At 40.2% G+C, this 18,819-nt stretch overlaps 1 protein-coding gene across 1 annotated transcript in view; it reads right to left on the reverse strand.

Annotated features, from left to right (window-relative positions):
• MAP2K6 (mitogen-activated protein kinase kinase 6) overlaps positions 1-18,426 on the reverse strand; it is a 140,872-nt gene extending 122,446 nt beyond the window's left edge. Inside the window, exon 1 of the mRNA XM_055386521.2 lies at positions 18,109-18,426. Within this exon, the coding sequence (XP_055242496.1) occupies positions 18,109-18,124 (16 nt within the window). The 5' untranslated portion in view covers positions 18,125-18,426. The remainder of the gene's footprint in view (positions 1-18,108) is intronic.
• Between the last annotated feature and the right edge of the window lie 393 nt (positions 18,427-18,819).

Genomic DNA, 18,819 nt, shown 5'->3' on the forward strand with positions numbered 1-18,819 from the left:
ATATCATTGGGCAACTGTCACATCATTGGACAATTAAGCTTGTACTTGTCACTTAACCATTAGAGAGCATCAGTGTGCCTTTTCTGGTTCTCTTGGTTCAAGAGCATTGCCTCAGTTTGTTCACCAGAGGGTATTGTAGCCCTTTTTACTGTTCCAGTGGTCTTGTTATAAAGGTAATCAGCAACAGAACAAATCATAGTGTATATGGTCTGAGTCTCTTCCCCTTACAAAGAATATAAGCAAATCCAAGGAGATGCATCTGTAATAACCAAGATCTTTTTTTTTTTTTTTTAATTTTAGGTTCCAGGATACATGTGCAGAACGTGCGGGTTTGTTACATAGGCAAATGTGTGCAATGGTGGTTTGCTGCACCCATCAACCCATCACCTAGGTATTAAGCCCCACATGCATTAGCTATTTGTCCTGATGCTCTCCCTCCCCCACCCCTCCCGATAGGCCCCAATGTGTGTTTTTCCTCTCCCTGTGTCCATGTGTTCTCATCATTCAGCTCCCACTTATAAGTAAGAACATGTGGTGTTTGGTTTTCTGTTTCTGTGTTAGTTTGCTGAGGATGATGGTTTCCAGCTTCATTCATGTCCCTGCAAAGGACATGATCTCATTCCTTTTTATGGCTGCATAGTTATTCCATGGTGTATATGTGCCACATTTTCTTTATCCAGTCTATCATTGATGGGCATTTGGGTTGGTTCCAACTCTTTGCTATAGTGAATAGTGCTGCAATAAACACACTTGTGCATGTGTCTTCATAATAGAGTGATTTATATTCCTTTGGGTATATACCCAGTAATGGGAATGCTGGGTTAAATGATATATCTGGAGTAAATATCAAGTTCTTAAGGATCAATAGTATGTAACCTTATGCGGAGTTTGTATTAAAAGAATGATGTAAAACGCCACAGGTCACAACACTACAAAGCTTCATTTAAATATCAGTCTAACCAGCCATATTCGTTCCTTTCATTTGCTTAATGCATTTCTTTTCAGTCTGCGTATGACATCAGCCATTTGACTGTTCCTTCTGTGACCCCTACCCAGATAAGCTGGATCTACAGCACCTCCAAGTGGGTAGTGAGCCATGGGGTAATGCCTCATATGCACAGGGGTGAACACCTGACTCAGATCCAGCCAATCCGGCAGCCACTCCTCATCACATTATCCCATTTTTCTCTTTTTTTCTGAAAGACAGAGAATGTCATCTCAGACCAGAAAGTTTAAGTAGCCAAAATATGGTGGGTACTGAAACAACTACACATCATATAGATGCAAGAAAGTCACAGAAGGTGAGTCTTTTAAACTATGTGCATGTTGATTGATGAGTGAGCAAAAAGCCTGGTCCACAAGAAAGGCAGAAAGCAGAGAAGACCCTCAGAGAAAAGCCGAATGAGGGACCCTGCAAAGGGAGGGGATAGACCGGATAAAGAAAGAGGGAGGGAGTCAGAGAATGCCTTACTTAGCTCCTACCAGGCCTAGCTATACCTCCTGCAACTGGACTCCATGAAATTCTCCTTAACGCAGACTCTTACTTAAGGTAAAACAAAATACACATAAATACACAAACACATGCACTTATTTGTAATCACAGTCCAGATATATTTATATCCACTCCTCCTGGGTCACAGGCATCTTTCCATTAATGGTACTGCCATCTCCTCACAACCTATTACATCAAGTGAGTATTTGATAACTTAAGCTATCCCCTTACTATTATAATTATTATATATAATTATAAGATAATTATATGTATAATATACAATATAGTATAATTGTATATTATACAATAAGGGTGTTTCTATTTTTCACTGTTTGGACACAGCAGTGGTATAGAAAGAAGCATGAACTTAAGTGTTTAAATAAACTAGATTCAAATCCCAGCTCTGCACCCATTAACGGTATAATCTGAGACAAGTTATGCACCAAAGTTGCAACTTCCTCCTTTGTAAAAAGAAGATAAATATTGCCTACTGCCCAGGTTTTGAGAAGGATTAGACCTAATTAGCAAAGTGCTTATCACAAAGCCTCGCACACAGTAAGCACTCAATAATCACTTTTATAGACTAGATTCTTATAAATAAAAATGCTGGATCAAAGGGTATGAAAATGGTCCAGGTTCTTGATACGGGCCAAATGCTTTCCCAAAGACTGAGTGAGTTGCTCTACATCCCCCTGATACATTGTTAGAATAGAATAGCAGTATAACCCTTCCTCTAGCACTTGCGTTTCTTCTATCCAGCTTTGCCTTGAATGTAGAAGTCCAGAGCTCAGGGTTGCTTATTCACACTAGACTGCGTGCTCCCTCTAACCTGACAGAGAAAACCAGTAGCTGGTTTCTGTCTTAAACGAAGTGGCTTGACAGTCCAGCTGATTCACTGCTTCCTGTTTTCCTCTGACTCCATTGGTCCCACTTAGAGAGCTGTGTACAGGTACTCAGCATGGAAGATAAGTCCGGGCTTGTTTGAAACAAGCCCCAAACTAGTTTCTGTTGCTCTTTTTCTGTGTGTCCTTCTACACCCTACCTACTCAGGCTTCTTATGAGTGCATCTTCACAAAATAGCTAGATGAACAAAGATTGCTGCTGAAGCTGAAAGAATCAGAGATGTATAATCATTTCTTACAGGCAGAACTAATATGGAATAAAAGCTCACATGATTGCCTGGATTCTGCAGCATAGTTTCTTGAATCTTTTCACTCTCTGATTCCTGGTTTCCAATTGGCTTCTCTATTTTATTCTTTCTTTTTTTTCTCTCTTTTTGACAGAGTCTCGCTCTGTCACCCAGGCTGGAGTGCAGTGGCACAATCTTGGCTCACTGCAACCTCCACCTCCCAGGTTCAAGTGATTCTCATGCCTCAGCCTCCCGAGTAGCTGAGATTACAGGCATGTGCCACCACGCCTGGCTAATTTACTTTTTTAATATGTTTTTAGTAGAGACGGGGTTCCACCATGGTGGCCAGGCTGGTCTCGAACTCCTGACCTCAAGTGACTCACCCACCTCAGCCTCCCAAAGTGCTGGGATTACAGGCATGAGCCACTGTGCCCGGCCTATTTTATTATTTCTTTCTTCCCCTTCCACATTGACTCATCTAATTCTTGACTTTCTGCTGAGCCTCTGCTGCTCACCTGTTCTTTTGTTATTCGGATCACCTGTCCCACGACTATCCCTCCACCTAGCTCCAAGGGATGCCCAGGCCCCACGCCCCGGCTTCACCTTCCTGTGACTTTCTCTGGGTTGCCCACCTGGCCCCCACACTTGAAGCCTGCTGCCATCAACACCCCAGCAGGATAATCTGATGGATGATGGACATCAGCTCTCAGCTGGAAAAGTTCCTTTCCACTGACCTGACCCCCAACCACCTCACACAACATGCCTAACAATTTCTTTCCTTAGTGTCCTTTCTTACTGAAACAGCTCCTGATATTTTACTCATAATTTTATAGTAAATGTACCCAGATCACATAAAGAAAATAAAGCTGCATATTAGCTCTAGGAAATATACACATAGTTGAAAAGACCTTTGTTAATAATCAGTATTGCAAGAGCTTGGTAACACATGAATACTTTTTTTTTTAAGACTTACAGGCCTTATCTAAAAATAAGCTTTGCCATGGCTTGGTTCTTTCTCTCTCTCACTCTCCTTTTAGAGGCAAGGTCTTACCCTGTTGCCCAGGCTGGAGTGCAGTGGAATGATCACTGCAAACCTGAACTCCTGGGCTCAAGTGATCCTCCCACCTTAGCCTCCCAAGCATCTAGGGCTATAGGCATGCACCACCATGCCCGGCTAATTTTTTTTTTTTTTTTTTCACTTTTTGTAGAGACAGAGTCTCACTGTGTTGCCCAGGCTGGTCTCAAAACTCCTAGCCTCAAGTGATCCTTCTGTCTCAGCCTCCAGCCTGACTGGGGTTTACAGGCATGAGCCACCAGCCCAGCCCACTCTCTCCCTCTGAAACTTTGTCCCAGTAGGACTAGGACCATTTGTTACAATGGGAAGGATGATCCTTTCTCCCAACCACCAAGTCCTGTCCCTGTATCTATACATCAAAGCTGCCTGTGACAACCACAGGGAGTGTTGTGTAGGTCTCATTACCACTGAACACAAATTCAGTTTTGGGAATCAATACAACAACAACATGTGGGGTGTGTGTGTGTGTGTGTGTGTGTGTGTGTGTTCTCTAATTTAACACACCCCAGTTTAGAACCATCCAGTCCGTCATTAACAATTAAAAAAAAAAAAAAAAAAAAAAAAAAACCAAGAAAGGGCAGGTAGTCTGCCCGTTCAAGGACCAGATGGGAAGTCTCTTGTTTTACTTCCTTATTCTCCTGAGAACCACACTACAAGTTCTGCTATACCAACTTAAGGTCCTTCCTCTACCAACAGACTCCTGATCTTCCCAGGCTGAGTTATGCACCCACCTTCTTTGGTATCCTACTCGTATCTTATACCAGAACTTACATGCATTTCACAAAGAGTATCATTAGTTTGCTGACCATGTTTGCCTGCCATGTTACGGGTTGAACTATGTCCTCCTAAAATTAATATACTGAAGTCCTAACCCTCAGCTAACCCTCAGCATCTCTGAATGGGATCTTACTTGATGACAGATGATGTCACACTGGAGTAGGGTGGGCCCTAACTTTAATATGACTGGCTTCCTTATAAAAAGGGGAAATTTGGATACAGACACAGACAGGCAGAATGCCACGTGAACATGAAGGCAAAGTCTGGGCTATGAGTATACAGGGGAAGAAATGCAGAGATTGCCAGCAAACACCAGAAGCCAGGGAAGAAGCACAAAACAGATTTTTCCTTATGGCCTTCAGAAGGAACCAGCCCTGCCGCCAACTTGATCTTGGACCTCTGGCCTCCAGAACTGCGAGACAATTAATTTCCGTGGTTTAAGCCACCCAATTTGTGGTAGTTTGTTACAGTAGCTCTAGCAAACATAGACATCACATTAGAATATGAGCTTCTTGAGGGTAGTAAGAGGATTCTATTCATTTTTGCATCAATCTAGCACAGAGTGAGGTACAGGTAATTTATTTGGTGGTTCTATAATGCTTGTTAAATGCAATCCAGAGACAGCTAGTCCTCTACCTGCCATGTCTTGCTCAACACTGACTAGCTATCCTGTCCTTACATAGGGTTATATCAAAAAGAAAGAATGAAACTCGGGATGGAAAACAATTATTCCAGACTGAATATATCAAAATTTCTCAATCCCATTCTTAAACCAATTTCAGAATTAAATCTGCATTGTCTTCCTCTACTTTCCTTACAAAACTAGAGGCTCATTCAGGAACAAAGTCCCAAGCAAGAAGACTTTGCAGGCCACTTGAATGAGATGATATGGCTGGCAGGTCTTCTACCTGGCTGGGTCATATGTTATCTTTAACCACACAGCAAAGTGAGGCCAAAACTGCCCTGTGGCTTACATGAATCTGAGTAGGGGTGACTCAATTCACCTCCTTCACACTGTACTGACTCTGTTTAAATGGAGTTATTGAGGGAAAGAAGGTGATTAAATGCTAGGTTCACAGAGAAACAGCCCACTGTGAGCCCCAGAGCTATATGTCACTCTGTTTTTGAAACCAAAATAATAAAAGAAAAAATGTATTTAATCTATTAATTGTATTAAATATTTTATCTTTTATCCTGTATTTTTATCTTCCTTTCTATTTTTATATGTTTATCTTTTTATCTCTTAGAACTGTATTTTTCTGAAATTAAAAATAGAAAATAAATTATGAACTCCCTTGCTAATATCCAATATCATGCTTGAGAAAGTCAATTTGGTAATACAAAGAACTTTCCAGAACACTATTTTACTTGCGGTAAATAAAATGAGAATTCAAAAGTACATTGAACAGGTTTCCTTCTCTTACACTGATTTCAGATGATTCGAGAAAAACAAAAAGAAATGGAAAAGGCAGGTTGGCATGTTAGCAGGTTATAAAAAATGAAAATTACAGCCGTGGCCAAGCTCTAGAAAATATTCCCTGACCCAGCTAGACGTTGATTATTGAACCAACAGCTTGCTTATATAATTACAGTGTGTCTATAAACCTGGTTGATATGATATACTTGTTTAACTATTAACCTCTAGATTTCCTGGAGTTTCCACAATCCAAAAAACACCTAAAAGTATGAGATATGATATATTCCATTTATTCACCTATTGCAATCACAAGCAATAGCTACAGTATTAATCTTGGTAAGAAAAAGGAAGTTCTTAGAAAACACAAGTAAGGTCTCTTAAGCTTCAGATACTTTGCTGGGGCATTTTCTTTTCTTTTCTTTTTTTAAATCCTTCTAAAGAATTGCTCTATTTTATTGTTCTATTGTGCCACTGGATACTAGAAGTCAAGAGTCCTTCCCGTACCTATGTTGGATCTAATTTCCTCATTGATTCTAAAAATCACATTGATACCTCCACACCTGTCAACACTTTCCTGATCTCTCTCTTATTCATAGGACTTTCCCACTCAATAGTACCTCTTTTAAGCTAATCTAGGATTCCAGTTTAGATTCTACACATTTTTATGCTTTTCTTACCTCCTCCTAGACAATAACCTCCTTAAAGGCTGGAAGGAAAGGAAGAGTGAAGCAAATGTATGTTTATAGAGAGAGTACTATAGCAAAGTACCTCAAATATAAAGTGCACTCAATAAATATTTGTTGAATAAATGAATGCCAAACACTGGCCAAAGCATGTTACATATATGACCTTGCTTAATCTTCATAAAGACCTCGTGAATGAGTGTCAGTCTTTTTATTTAGAAGGTGAGGAAACCGAAGCTAGAGGTTAAGTAGATTTTCCAAGGCCACATGGCTAATCAGTGGAAGAGTAAAGTCAAATGCATTTCTGTCTATTTCCACCCAGCATGATGTCTTAAACATAACAATAGATCAAAAATGTATTCGTTGAGCCGGGAACAGTGGCACTGCCTGTAATCCCAGCTACACAGGAGGATGTTTGAGCCCAAGAGTTGAGGCCAGACTGGGCCACATAGAAGACCCTGAATGAAAAAAGCAAACAAACAAACAAAAACCTTTGTTGAATTGATCTAAACAAACTCCTTATCCAAGTCCTCTTTTTAGGTATATCCAGAGTTGTGATTTTTTTTTTTTCAAATGGCAAAGGTGTTTCGGGTACAGGAAGGGGTAAATAAACTGTGAAGACTGCCTCGCAAGGTTTACAAATATCACAAAAAGGTTATCTCTACATTTACTTCAAAATAATTTCCATACTCTGAACTATTCTGTTCCCACTGATTCTTCAGATTCTAGCCCTACACTTACAGCTATCTCCTCTCATCCCATTTGAAATTGGAGGAGGGAGAATAAAGGAAGGGAATAAATAACTTGTCACTCAACAACCAGACCATCTATTTCCGCAGCTTCGGCATGGGATCATGAAAAACAACTGAGGCATAGGTATAGCTGTTCTGCTTTGGCTGGAGAGAAAGCCGAGAAAGAATTCATTGGTTTAGGCCGGGTGCGGTGGCTCATGCTTGTAAGCCCAGAACTTTGGGAGGCCGAGGCAGGCGAATCATGAGGTCAGGAGTTCAACACCAGCCTGGCCAACACAGTGAAGCCCCATCTCTACTAAAAATACAAAAAGTAGCTGGGTGTGGTGGTGGGCGCCTGTAATCCCAGCTACTTGGGAGGCTGAGGCAGGAGAATCACTTGAACCCGGGAGGCAGAGATTGCAGTGAGCTGAGATAGCACCACTGTACTCCAGCCTGGGTGACAGAGCTATACACCGTCTCAGAAAAAAAAAAAAAAAAAAAAAAGAATTCATTGCTTTAAAAGGAAATTCATTTCCATCCCCATCTACCTCCTCTGCCACAAAAACAGGCAATTCCAGTTTCCTCCACTCTGTCCAGTACAAGAGGAAAACACCGGAGATGTGGGTTCATTCATCATTTCAAGGAAATTGTTACATTTACATAGAAACAACCAGGAAGAAAAAAGTCACTAAGCCAAAAAGGGGCTGCAAAATCCCCACACTTAGGTATGCTGCCACACTGGCCACGTTCTTGTTACTGTTTTAATACAATTTAACTTAGACGTGTAAGGAAACATACAAGGTTTGAGTCGGCTTAGTTTCTGTGTGATACAACCTACAGAACAGCAAATGGAAGCAATATTTGTTACCTACATTTTAACATAACATTCCTGTATATCCAGACCAGTAACTATCAGTGGGCCAATTGTAATCAGCCTCCTTCAACCAATGGGCAGTTTCTATTTGGAACTCAACCTTAAGAGTCAAAATGAGTCAGACTCTGTACTCTGTGATCAAAAGACATATAAAGGGACATGTCAAAAGGAACCTATAAATAGCTAGACACAGGTCAGCCCTTCTTAATTACCATACTTGGCCCTGGTATGCCCAAATCTATCCAAATTCCTACAGAATACACTCGTTTTTCATGCTTCGACCATGTCTTTTGTGTAATGGATTTCATACCTTTATTTTGGAGTGACGTCTCAAGTGGAGTCGCCAGGAGCTCAGATTCTGAGGTCAGACAGACCTTGGCTAAAACCTCTGCTCTGCCACTATCGGTTTGGTAACTGAAGCAAGTTCTTAACCTCTCCGGCCTCAGTTTGCTGATCTACAAAATGGGATATCACCTCACTGATCCATAGTGAGAGTAAATGATAGAATTCACATTCATCACTAAGCACAGTATCTGGAGCACAGAAAGAATCACAGCAGTGATACCATCTGGGATGGTAGAAATTAGCACTTCTTTGTACGTGACTTAAATTTACATCATTCTGGATGTGGTGAACAAATCTGGGCTCATTCTACCAAAGCTCCTCTGTCTACATGTAGCTTTCACCTCCCTTCATTTTCAGACCCTCTATCAAAACCTTCTCTCCTAAATATACCCAATATCCACGATGTAAGCGACTCTGTGAGCACAAAGAATATTCGTCCTCAAAAGAAAATTGCCCACCCGGGGTTAGGGGGTTAATGTAAGAAAACAGCTCTAAACTTTGCAGGAGATGATAACTGGAAACCTCTCTGGTCCCATGCAGGGAGGCTTTCACGTTGACACAAAAGAAATGATGGAACCTCTGAGCTGGGTCATGATGATAACCAACAAGCCAGGCAATGGTGGTAGCAGGAGAGTTATTTTTGATTTCTTACGTCGGTGCAAAAGTAATTGTGGTTTTTGCCATGAAAAGTGATGACAAAAAACAATATTACTTTTGCACCAACCTAATACTTTCTAAAGAAATGTGGGCTCAATAAGGGGAGGATGAAGAGTCTCAGGGAAGAATTAATAAGCAGCTTCTCATCGAAGGGAAGAAAAAAAGAAAAGAAATATAAAGCAAACAGGAAGAACACAACTAAGGGGAAAAGACCCCAGGACGGGCAAAAGGAGACGGGTAACTTAGTTCAGAGGAAATGAGCAATGACCTACAATTCTTATAACTAGGAGAGACACCACTCAGACATTTCCTGTGGGCTGGGCCCAAGAGGTCTCTGGCTGAGCAGCAGACCAGTAGTTATCCAGGTTAACAACTTCCAATTAAAGCCAGAGAGGAATGTTTCTGGGAGCTCTGTCATGAAGAGACCCCAGTATTCGATGGAATAAAGTCATAAAGGAAAGGGTCAACAAACATTTTCTGCAAGGGACCAGATAGCAAATATTTTTGGCTTTGTGGGACATAGGGGCTCTGGTGCAACTACTCAACTCGACAGCTGTCGAGCAAAGAGCAGCCATGGAAAACATATAAATGAATGACCATAGCTGTGTTCCAATAAAACTTTGTTTGTCGATGCTGAATTTGAATTTTGTATCATTTTCATGTGTCATGAAACATTGATTTTGATTTTTTTTCAATCATTTAAAAATGGGAAAACCATCTTCGCTCACGGGCTACACTTAAAAACAGCTGAGGCTTGGCCGGGCACAATGGCTCACGCCTGTAATCCCAGCACTTTGGGAGGCCGAGGAGGACGGATCACAAGGTCAAGAGATCGAGATCATCCTGGCCAACACGGTGAAACCCCGTCTCTACTAAAAATACAAAAAATTAGCTGGGCATGGTGGTGCACACCTGTAATCCCAGCTACTCGGGAGGCTGAGGCAGGAGGATCGCTTGAACCCAGGAGGTGGCGATTGCAGTGAGCCAAGATCGCGCCATTGCACTCCCAGTTGGGCAACAAGAGCGCAACTCCATCTCAAACAAACAAACAAACAAACAAAAAAAAAAAAAACAGCTGAAGCTAGATTTGGCCCAGGAGCTGCAGTTTGCTGCACGGGCCCTCCAGTCAGACATCCATCCTGCCTCTGCCACTGACTGGCTATCCAGCCATGGGCAAATTGGTTAACAACAATTGATTTCCTCACTCGTAAATTAAGGATAATAACACCACCTTTGTCCATAGTGTTTATGGGACATCCTAAAGCATACTATATGAAAAGTAACTGGCTTAGGGTAAGTGATGATGACAACAGCCTTGGGAGTGATACAGGGAGGGGTTGCGGTCAGCAGCTCCACCTGGGGCTAATGGTCTGTCCAAAGAAGACTGATCTCAAGAATCTGACTTAAGGAGGGATGTACAGACCAGAAAGTAAAACAGATGACAGGGATGCTGCAAATGCTTATTTAATGCTTCAACTCAGAGTGGAGTTGACTAAATTACGATGATTTGGCCAGGCGTGGTGGCTCATACCTGTAATCCCAGTGCTTCGGGAGGCCGAGGTGGGTGGATCACCTGAGGTCAGGAGTTTGAGACCAGCCTGGCCAACATGATGAATCCCTGTCTCTACTAAAAATACAAAAATTAGCCTGGTATGGTGGTGGGCACCTGTCATCCCAGCTACTCGGGAGGCTGAGGCAGGAGAATTGCTTGAAACTGGGAATCAGAGGTTTCAATGAGCTGAGGTTGCACCACTGCACTCCGGTCTGGGTGACAGAGCAAGACTCCATCTCAAAAAAAAAAAAAAAAAAAAAAAAATTACGATGATTTCTGATAGACTTCATTGTATGGGGATTATAACCTGAATATCCTCCTCAACTCAGAAAGAGGGAGATTATGGACTACATACTGAACTGCATGGGCCAACTCAGGAAGACCATCAAAGGAGACAGAGTGGGGAACAAGCCAGGGAGGAAGGGGCTGGGCAGAGGCAGTGGAGGTGGTCAAGGAGGAAGTGAAGAATCATTTCACTGGGAGGTGATCCTTGCGGAGTTCCCTGTTTTGTTAGAGGGCAGCCAGCTGTTAAAAACACTGTCTCTGGGCCGGGCGTGGTGGCTCACACCTGTAATCCCAGCAATTTGGGAGGCCGAGGCGGGTGGATCACGAGGTCAGGAGATCGAGACCATCCTGGCTAACATGGTGAAATCCCGTCTCTACTAAAAATACAAAAAAAAATTAGCCGGGCATGGTGGCGGCAGGCACCTGTAATCCCAGCTACTCGGGAGGCTCAGGCAGGAGAATGGTGTGAACCCAGGAGGTGGAGGTTGCAGTGAACTGAGATCGCACCACTGCACTCCAGCCTGGGTGACAGAGCGAGACTCTGTCTCAAAAAAAAACAACAACAACAAAAAGGATTGTCTCTGACAATCCTTCAGAGGCCTCATAGACTTAAAAACCAGCTCCTAAAACCAGCACAGGATGCAGAAATCACTTCAATTCTATTGGATGGGATTCTTCAGACAATTCATCTTATTTTTTAAAAAGAAAGTTAGCAGAGAATCGTGCAACCTTTAAATCTGTTCAGAAGGCTTAGGTAGGAGAAATGACACTTCGCCAGCTATTATAAGTTGCTTTTCATGCTGTTCTTGCAACTTCCAAATCATTAAGCAAATACATAATGGGAATATCAGTGCAAACAAAGAAGAAGCACAAGAAGAAAACTGCATTGTAATTTAATTACCCCAAATCTTTCATAAAACTTAGGAGCAAATGAGAGCTTATCCCTACTGATGAAAAATACTTTCATTGTCAGACATTTTTTGAGCACTTATTATTTATAAGGACAATGCTATAAGAGTCAGAGATGTAAAGATATATAAGAAAAAGTTTAGTTACCCAGCAAGGGCTTTCAAACAAGACAGTCCATAAAAGGCAAACAACCATTACAGTGGTTAAAACTTGCAGCTGTACTATGTAGGCACTGGGAATCAAAATGAGAGCATTTGCAAAATATCCTTTGGCAGAGAACTGGTAAGAAACCCCACCACCATGATTCACATGTCACCATTTCTTGGACACAGAAAAATAACCCCTGCTCATTATACCATCAGCTCCCCCTTGCCAGACTGCTCCCAACAAAAACAAGCAAAGCTAAAAATGTGAAATATACTAAAGATTCTGAAGAAAAAAAAAATTTTATAAATGTGGATTATTAGTGTTCACGTGTGGTTTAGTGAAAAGAACTTACGGACAGAGAATCTGTAGATCTAACTTCTCCCTGTGACTCCACTCTACTGTCTTCAGGAAAGTCACTCACTTCCAAGGCCTCAGTTAGCTTATTTGTAAAATGAAGTGATTGGACTATAAAACTTTCATAGCTCTAAATTCTATCACTTAATATCAGGATGCATAAATAGGTGCATTTATTAAGGCTATGTTAAGGATATGTTAAATCTGATTGACTTATATGACTTGTGAGGTCATTAAAATTGATTCTTAACAAGAATCTTAAAGATTCTAGACTTAATTATTTTAACAAATCTAGGAAATTTAAGTCAACCATCTTTTGTGATTAGGCATTGCACAGGAAGCTAAAAAAAATTAGATTAAATTTCTCTGCAACAATGCATATAACACAACCAGGTGCTATGTAAGAATTATTTATAAAACTAAAGAAAAACTAATTTTGCCTGAAAAGATAACTGAAAATGCAGGAATGCCCAAAAGTAAGCTATTTCTCAGACTGGAATTTAATCAGATCACTACATTTTTCTTATTATTTTCATATAGGTCTGGATAGCTATAGACTATATAAATAAAATGAGTTTATAAAATATGTGATAGCAGCTTAAGACATTAGGTTAAAATTAAAATTAGAACTCATCAAGGAATTAAATTGTTTAGATACACAGAACCCAACTATCAATCCAGGATTACCTAACCTCTACAATATTGCTATTTTCTGGCTAACTTTGAAAATAATTTGATCCCCAAATTAATTAATTTTTTTTTTTTTTTTGAGATGAAGTCTGGCTCTGTCACCCAGGCTACAGTGCAGTGGCACAATCTCTGCTCATTGCAACCTCCACCTCCCAGGTTCAAGCGATTCTCCCAAGAAGCTGGGATTACAGGTGTGCACCACCACGCCTGACTAATTTTTGTATTTTTAGTGGAGGCAGGGTTTCACTATGTTGGCCAGGCTGGTCTTGAACTCCTGACCTCAGGTGATCCACTTGCCTCGGCCTCCCAAAGTGGGGTTACAGGCATAAGCCACCATGCCTGGCCACCCAAATTAAAATTGTAAGGATATATTTCATGAGAAAAAAAGAAATTTGGGCACATGAAACACAAATGTCAAAAAAAGTGAAAAATGCAACTGCCTTATCACTAATAATATTAGAGTAGAATATTAATAGCTTTCATCAAACTGCCAAAGATTTTTTCAAATTGTTATACCCAGGATGAAGAAAGGTACCATCTTCCTGAAGAGCAATTTACTTGGCAATATTTACCATTATGCTTGAAAGGACAGAATGGGCACTTCTAAATATTATTGGTAGAAATGAGAATTAGTGTTACCTCTATGGAGGGCAATTTAGCAATATATCTATACGTGCCCTTTGACCCAGGACTTCCACCTCTAGGAATCATCCTAAAGAAATAATTGGGCAAATGTATAAAGATGTATGTTCCAGGTATTCCTTACAGTACTGTGTATAGCTGTGCAAAAAAATGGAAACTTTGAAAACTCAATATGACATTAAGTAAATGGCTACATTCTTACAAATTAAAATACACGGTTGTTAAAAAATAGGTAACCTTATGTGTACTACTACAGAAAGATATCCAAGATATATGGTAGAGTATAAAAAAGCAAGTTATAAAATACAATATATAGTGTGTAAAGTAACATGTACATACAAATATGGAGATAGTACCCAAAAAACTAACAGTAATTAGCTCTGGGTGGTATGACTTTGAGTGAGTTTTATATTCTTATTGTGAATTTATCTTTGGTTTGAATTTTTTGATTAGCATATGTCATTTTTTTTTTTTGCAATAATAAAAAGCTATTTTCAGAAGGAAGAAAAGAGAATGGAGAGTGAAGAAGAACTGCACATTCAAAGCCTGTGGTTTTGCTCCCTGGAATTTAATCTAAGGGCATAGTATGCATGATAATGTAGGAACTGGTATGATCATCACGGAAATATTCACAATAGTGAAAGTTAATAAACATTAAGATTCTATTTAAATAAATACAATGGAAGAGGATACTATGAATGTAGAAATATAGAAACTTGGGAATATTTTGCCATATATTGGTAAGTGAAACAAGAGGGAACGAAATAGACTTAGTTTTACACACATTTTGGATGCTTCATACACATAGATAGAAAAAAAAGTCCAAGAGAATAAATGCCAAAGTGTAGACTGCAGTAACTAGTCATTCTTATTTTTCCTTTTCTATGAAATGTTTCTATAATGAACAAGGGTTATTTATGAAATTTCTTTTTAAGTTTTAAAAATATTCCTTGTAGATCTTTCAGATTTTAAAATACTGGGGAGTCATTAAAGCAACACTAATCTGAAAAACAAAGACAAGAGAATCTCAACTCTTTTCTCCAACATTAAATTTACCACCCAGAGACCCCTGAAGCCCCCTACAGTTAACAGGCCGCATGCTCTAAAGAACTGAATGCAATGCTAATACAAAGCAAGCTCAGGAAACCCAAGCTACCTATTCCGATTTTGTGTCCTGAGATGTACGGTGTTATAAAACATACTGGCTCAGATTACAGGCTAAGCATGACAAGTCTGTCTGGTACAACCTAACAAAGGAATTTATAGAGAACAAGAAATTTACACATTTCATTTCCCAGGGTGGAATGAATTACAGAAGCAAAGAACCCCAGTAGAGTTAAGACCTTTCCTACCACTCTGCTATATGCTTCTGAATTGTGCCTCATAGGCATTTCTTACATGATTTACTTATTGCTCTCTAAAACTAAAATAAACTAATATTTTTTAAAGGTGAATAGGAGGAGAAGTGAGAAAAGTGTATTTTAACAGGGTCAAACTTTTTGTGTATTTTCAGGTGAACTGGGGGATGCCAGATCTCCCTACCTCCCTCTTTCTCTCCCTCCCTCCGGAGATCATTATGGCTGATAACAATAGTTCTTCTCTCCCGGGTAGTGTAGATGACACATTTTTCCTGTAGCTTGTCTTCCTGTAGTGTGCAGGAATTCCTGCACTTTCTGGGTGCCCTTCCTGTTAACTTACATTTCAGATTTCCTCAAAAGGCATTCTACTGCTTTAATATTTGAAAAATGTCAACTCAACCCCAGACAGCTAATATAAACAAGCTGAAAAGCATACCACCTAAAGTTACAACTGTGGAAAACAAAATTTCTTTTTAAGAAATTCTTTCTCGGAATCTCACTGTTGGTAAGGCTGTAGAGCAGTAACCCAGTCCTTCCAGCTTCCAGAGAGTCTGTAATTCCTTTGCCTCTGCTGTGCCTTAAATTAGAGGTCTGTTAAACCGAATTATAGTGATCTAGAAAGTTCGTAAAGGTCCTTGAATTGAACATGTTGTTAAATTCTTCAATACTATGAGATTGTATCCACTTTTCACTTTTCCTCCCATTTCTTTGGTTAGAATATTAAAAAAGAAGTTTGGTACTGCAAAAAGTATTTTGGCCATTTGAGAATAGCATAGCTGAATAAGGCCAATTCCACATTTAAAGTCCAGGCCAAGGCGGCTGGCTCTTTTGCCATTTCTAAAATGATCACCCACTTCTTTCTACCAATAATTTTCCTTTCGGACAAGAACCCCATGTTCATTCCAGATGTACTTTCCAAGCAGAATCCAATTAAGAAAACTCATCTGGGTAAATGGGAATCGATTTGAAGGACCACCAGTACCTGATCCACTGTAAACACATCCATAGGGAAGAGTGCAGTGCTAATATCTCCTTTGGCTTCTCAACTCAAAAACTGGCTCTACTAAGAGGGAGCTATGTTCATAGTGAGCCCAAAAATATGCAAAAAGGAGCCTGATTTAGTTTAGATCCTAAAGTCCAAAGATAAGATCACAGTAAACACCACCTTCTTCATAAACCTTCCTGACTATCCCCCAAATAGATAAATCACTTCCATTTTTAAACTCCAATAGCACCATTTCTCTTCAATACCTGTCCTATTATCTTGTATTATAATGATTTCCTTACATTCTTGTTTTCACCAACCCGAAGGAAAAACTTCATTTTAAATATTTTTGTGTGTCCCTAAATCATGTGCACACATACACACACAATACACACATATACATGCATATATATACACACATACATATGTATATACATGCATATCACAATATATTACACATATATTAAACTGAATTGAATGAATGAGCGAATGTTTACCAAATACAAAGTAACTAAATGCCACCTCTTTAATACATCAAAGCATGGACTGCCTCTTCTGAACTGTTATTTCTCTACTCAATAAGGAGATTTTTAGGTTTTCCCTACTTAAGGAACATCTCCACCTGATATGTCAATTCCTAGGTTCTTCAGCACTCTTAACTTTTCAGATTTCCATTCTCCCCTAATACTCAAAGAAAAGCAGAGTGCTACTTTGAATGCTTGAGATTACTACTTCCTTCTTGGGCTGCTGAGATATATGACTCCCATCAGGTAGAATTAAAAAGCGGTGCAACAACTCCCCACACTCCCTCCCAAAAAAGTAGCAAAAAGCTTGCTAGACCCTTTAATTTCACCATGTCTTACTCAAAGAGTGCCCCGGGTAGCCTCATTCAATAGTATCTAACACCTCTCTTCATCATCCCATACTTCTCATATGGCATATGCTTTCTCTATGGTAAAGAAACAATTGTTCTGAAACAAGTGACTTGGGGTCCCAGGGGCACCTGACAGCACCTAGTCTGCTCTTTGATGTCATATCAGGAATTTTTTAAATCCCCTTCCCAGGGTGACATTAAGCCTGCAAAATACAACTGTGTTTAAAAACAAAAATTAAGAAAAGAAAATAAAAGAACATAAAGAAAACAACCATAACGTGAACTTCCAACCTATTACAGCTGACTAAATAAACGCAGTTACACACTTAAAATATTTCATTATGCTTGTCAATGAAACAGTGCAGTCCCTTCACACTACTGTAATGCTTAAAAGTACAGTTTTACCCCCAATATTTTCCCCCAAGATGCAAAGCATCCCCCAAATGGGCAGACATAAAACATTAGGTCTTCACTGCTGCTTCTAAATTTTGCGAGCCAATAAGCAATTGGTGTAAAGTGCAAAATCTCAGAAGAGCAAGACTCGTCTGCTTTTTTGTGATATGCTGTTATTCACCCTTCACCTTTACTTCCTTTAAAAATCAAAAGTTACCTAATGTTCAAGGCGATATCAATGGAAATTTAGCTAAATACTGGCACCGCAACGGTCTATTTCCCCCAAAGAATATAAGATTACATTAATTTCCTAGTAGTTTAACTCAAGTTTTACCTTTCATCTTCACCTATAGAGTTTTTAAAAGTTTCTATTCCTGTTGCATACAAAATTACTTACAATATCTGTGCATAGTAAAGAATTTTACAATTATATAAAGCCTTGCACATTTAGACGCTACCAACCTGCTCTGTCTCTCCTGACTGTGCAAAAGGCAAAAAGAGCTCAGTAATCCTAGCAGAAGAATGCAAATAACGTCAATGCACAGCTGAACTGCAAGCCCTGCCTTACAGGAACTCTCTGTGTCTGCAAAAAAAGACACATACTAAACAGGAAATGCAACTGAGCTGTGGAAAACCTCAAACTTAAAAATGCACTCGCCAGGCGAAAATTGCATCCATGCATTCATAAATGCATGCACAACCCTTTGCATTTTTGCAACTAATGCAAACAGCCTCTTACCTTTCGACTGAGACATTTTCCCCTTTCCTTTGATGGGGGAGGGGAGCACAAAAGACTTTGCCTTGCTTCTCTTCTGTAGCTAGTTTTGCAACAAAGATGCAAGCTGCAGGCGTGCAATCTTCATGCAAGTGGAGTTTCTCTTGACCGATGCAGCAGATGGACTTTCAGGGAATCAAGATGGAAATGCACACCTTGCAAAACAGACTGGAAAGTGATTTTTCCCCCAGTTGCAACGTTAGGGAAGGCTGTGCTGCAGCTACATGATGGGCCAGGGCTGGCAGCTAAAAGCTCCAAACTTGGAACTGAGTATCTTAGTGCGCAGACGTCCTTCCTGCGAAGGGCGCGAAGGCCGCTGGGTAATGTAGTTCTCCGGCGGAGTCCACGGGGCTCTGATTTAAGGAAACGTGGTCGCCCCGGTCGCTGAGCGAGATAACTGGGTGCGACAAAGATTGCGTCCAGATAAACAAGTCAGACACACACTCAGTAGAGTGATGGGTGAAAAGCGGCAAGGCCAAGACGGGGCGGCAGTTTTGTTCTCGAAAAGCCTCTGAAACAACAGCTAAAGAATATTAGGTTAGCTAAAGAGCTTTTGGCTTGTCTAGAAGGTCTGTTTGGGAGTTTAGTGTGTTGATTTTGCAGCTCAGCACCTGTTGTGCTGTTCTTGCCTGTAGACGTTTTACCCTCACACCTCCGTTTTTTGTTTGTTTGGGG

Source organism: Gorilla gorilla, chromosome 4 (genome assembly GCF_029281585.2).
Source record: "Gorilla gorilla gorilla isolate KB3781 chromosome 4, NHGRI_mGorGor1-v2.1_pri, whole genome shotgun sequence".
NCBI lineage: Eukaryota > Metazoa > Chordata > Mammalia > Primates > Hominidae > Gorilla > Gorilla gorilla.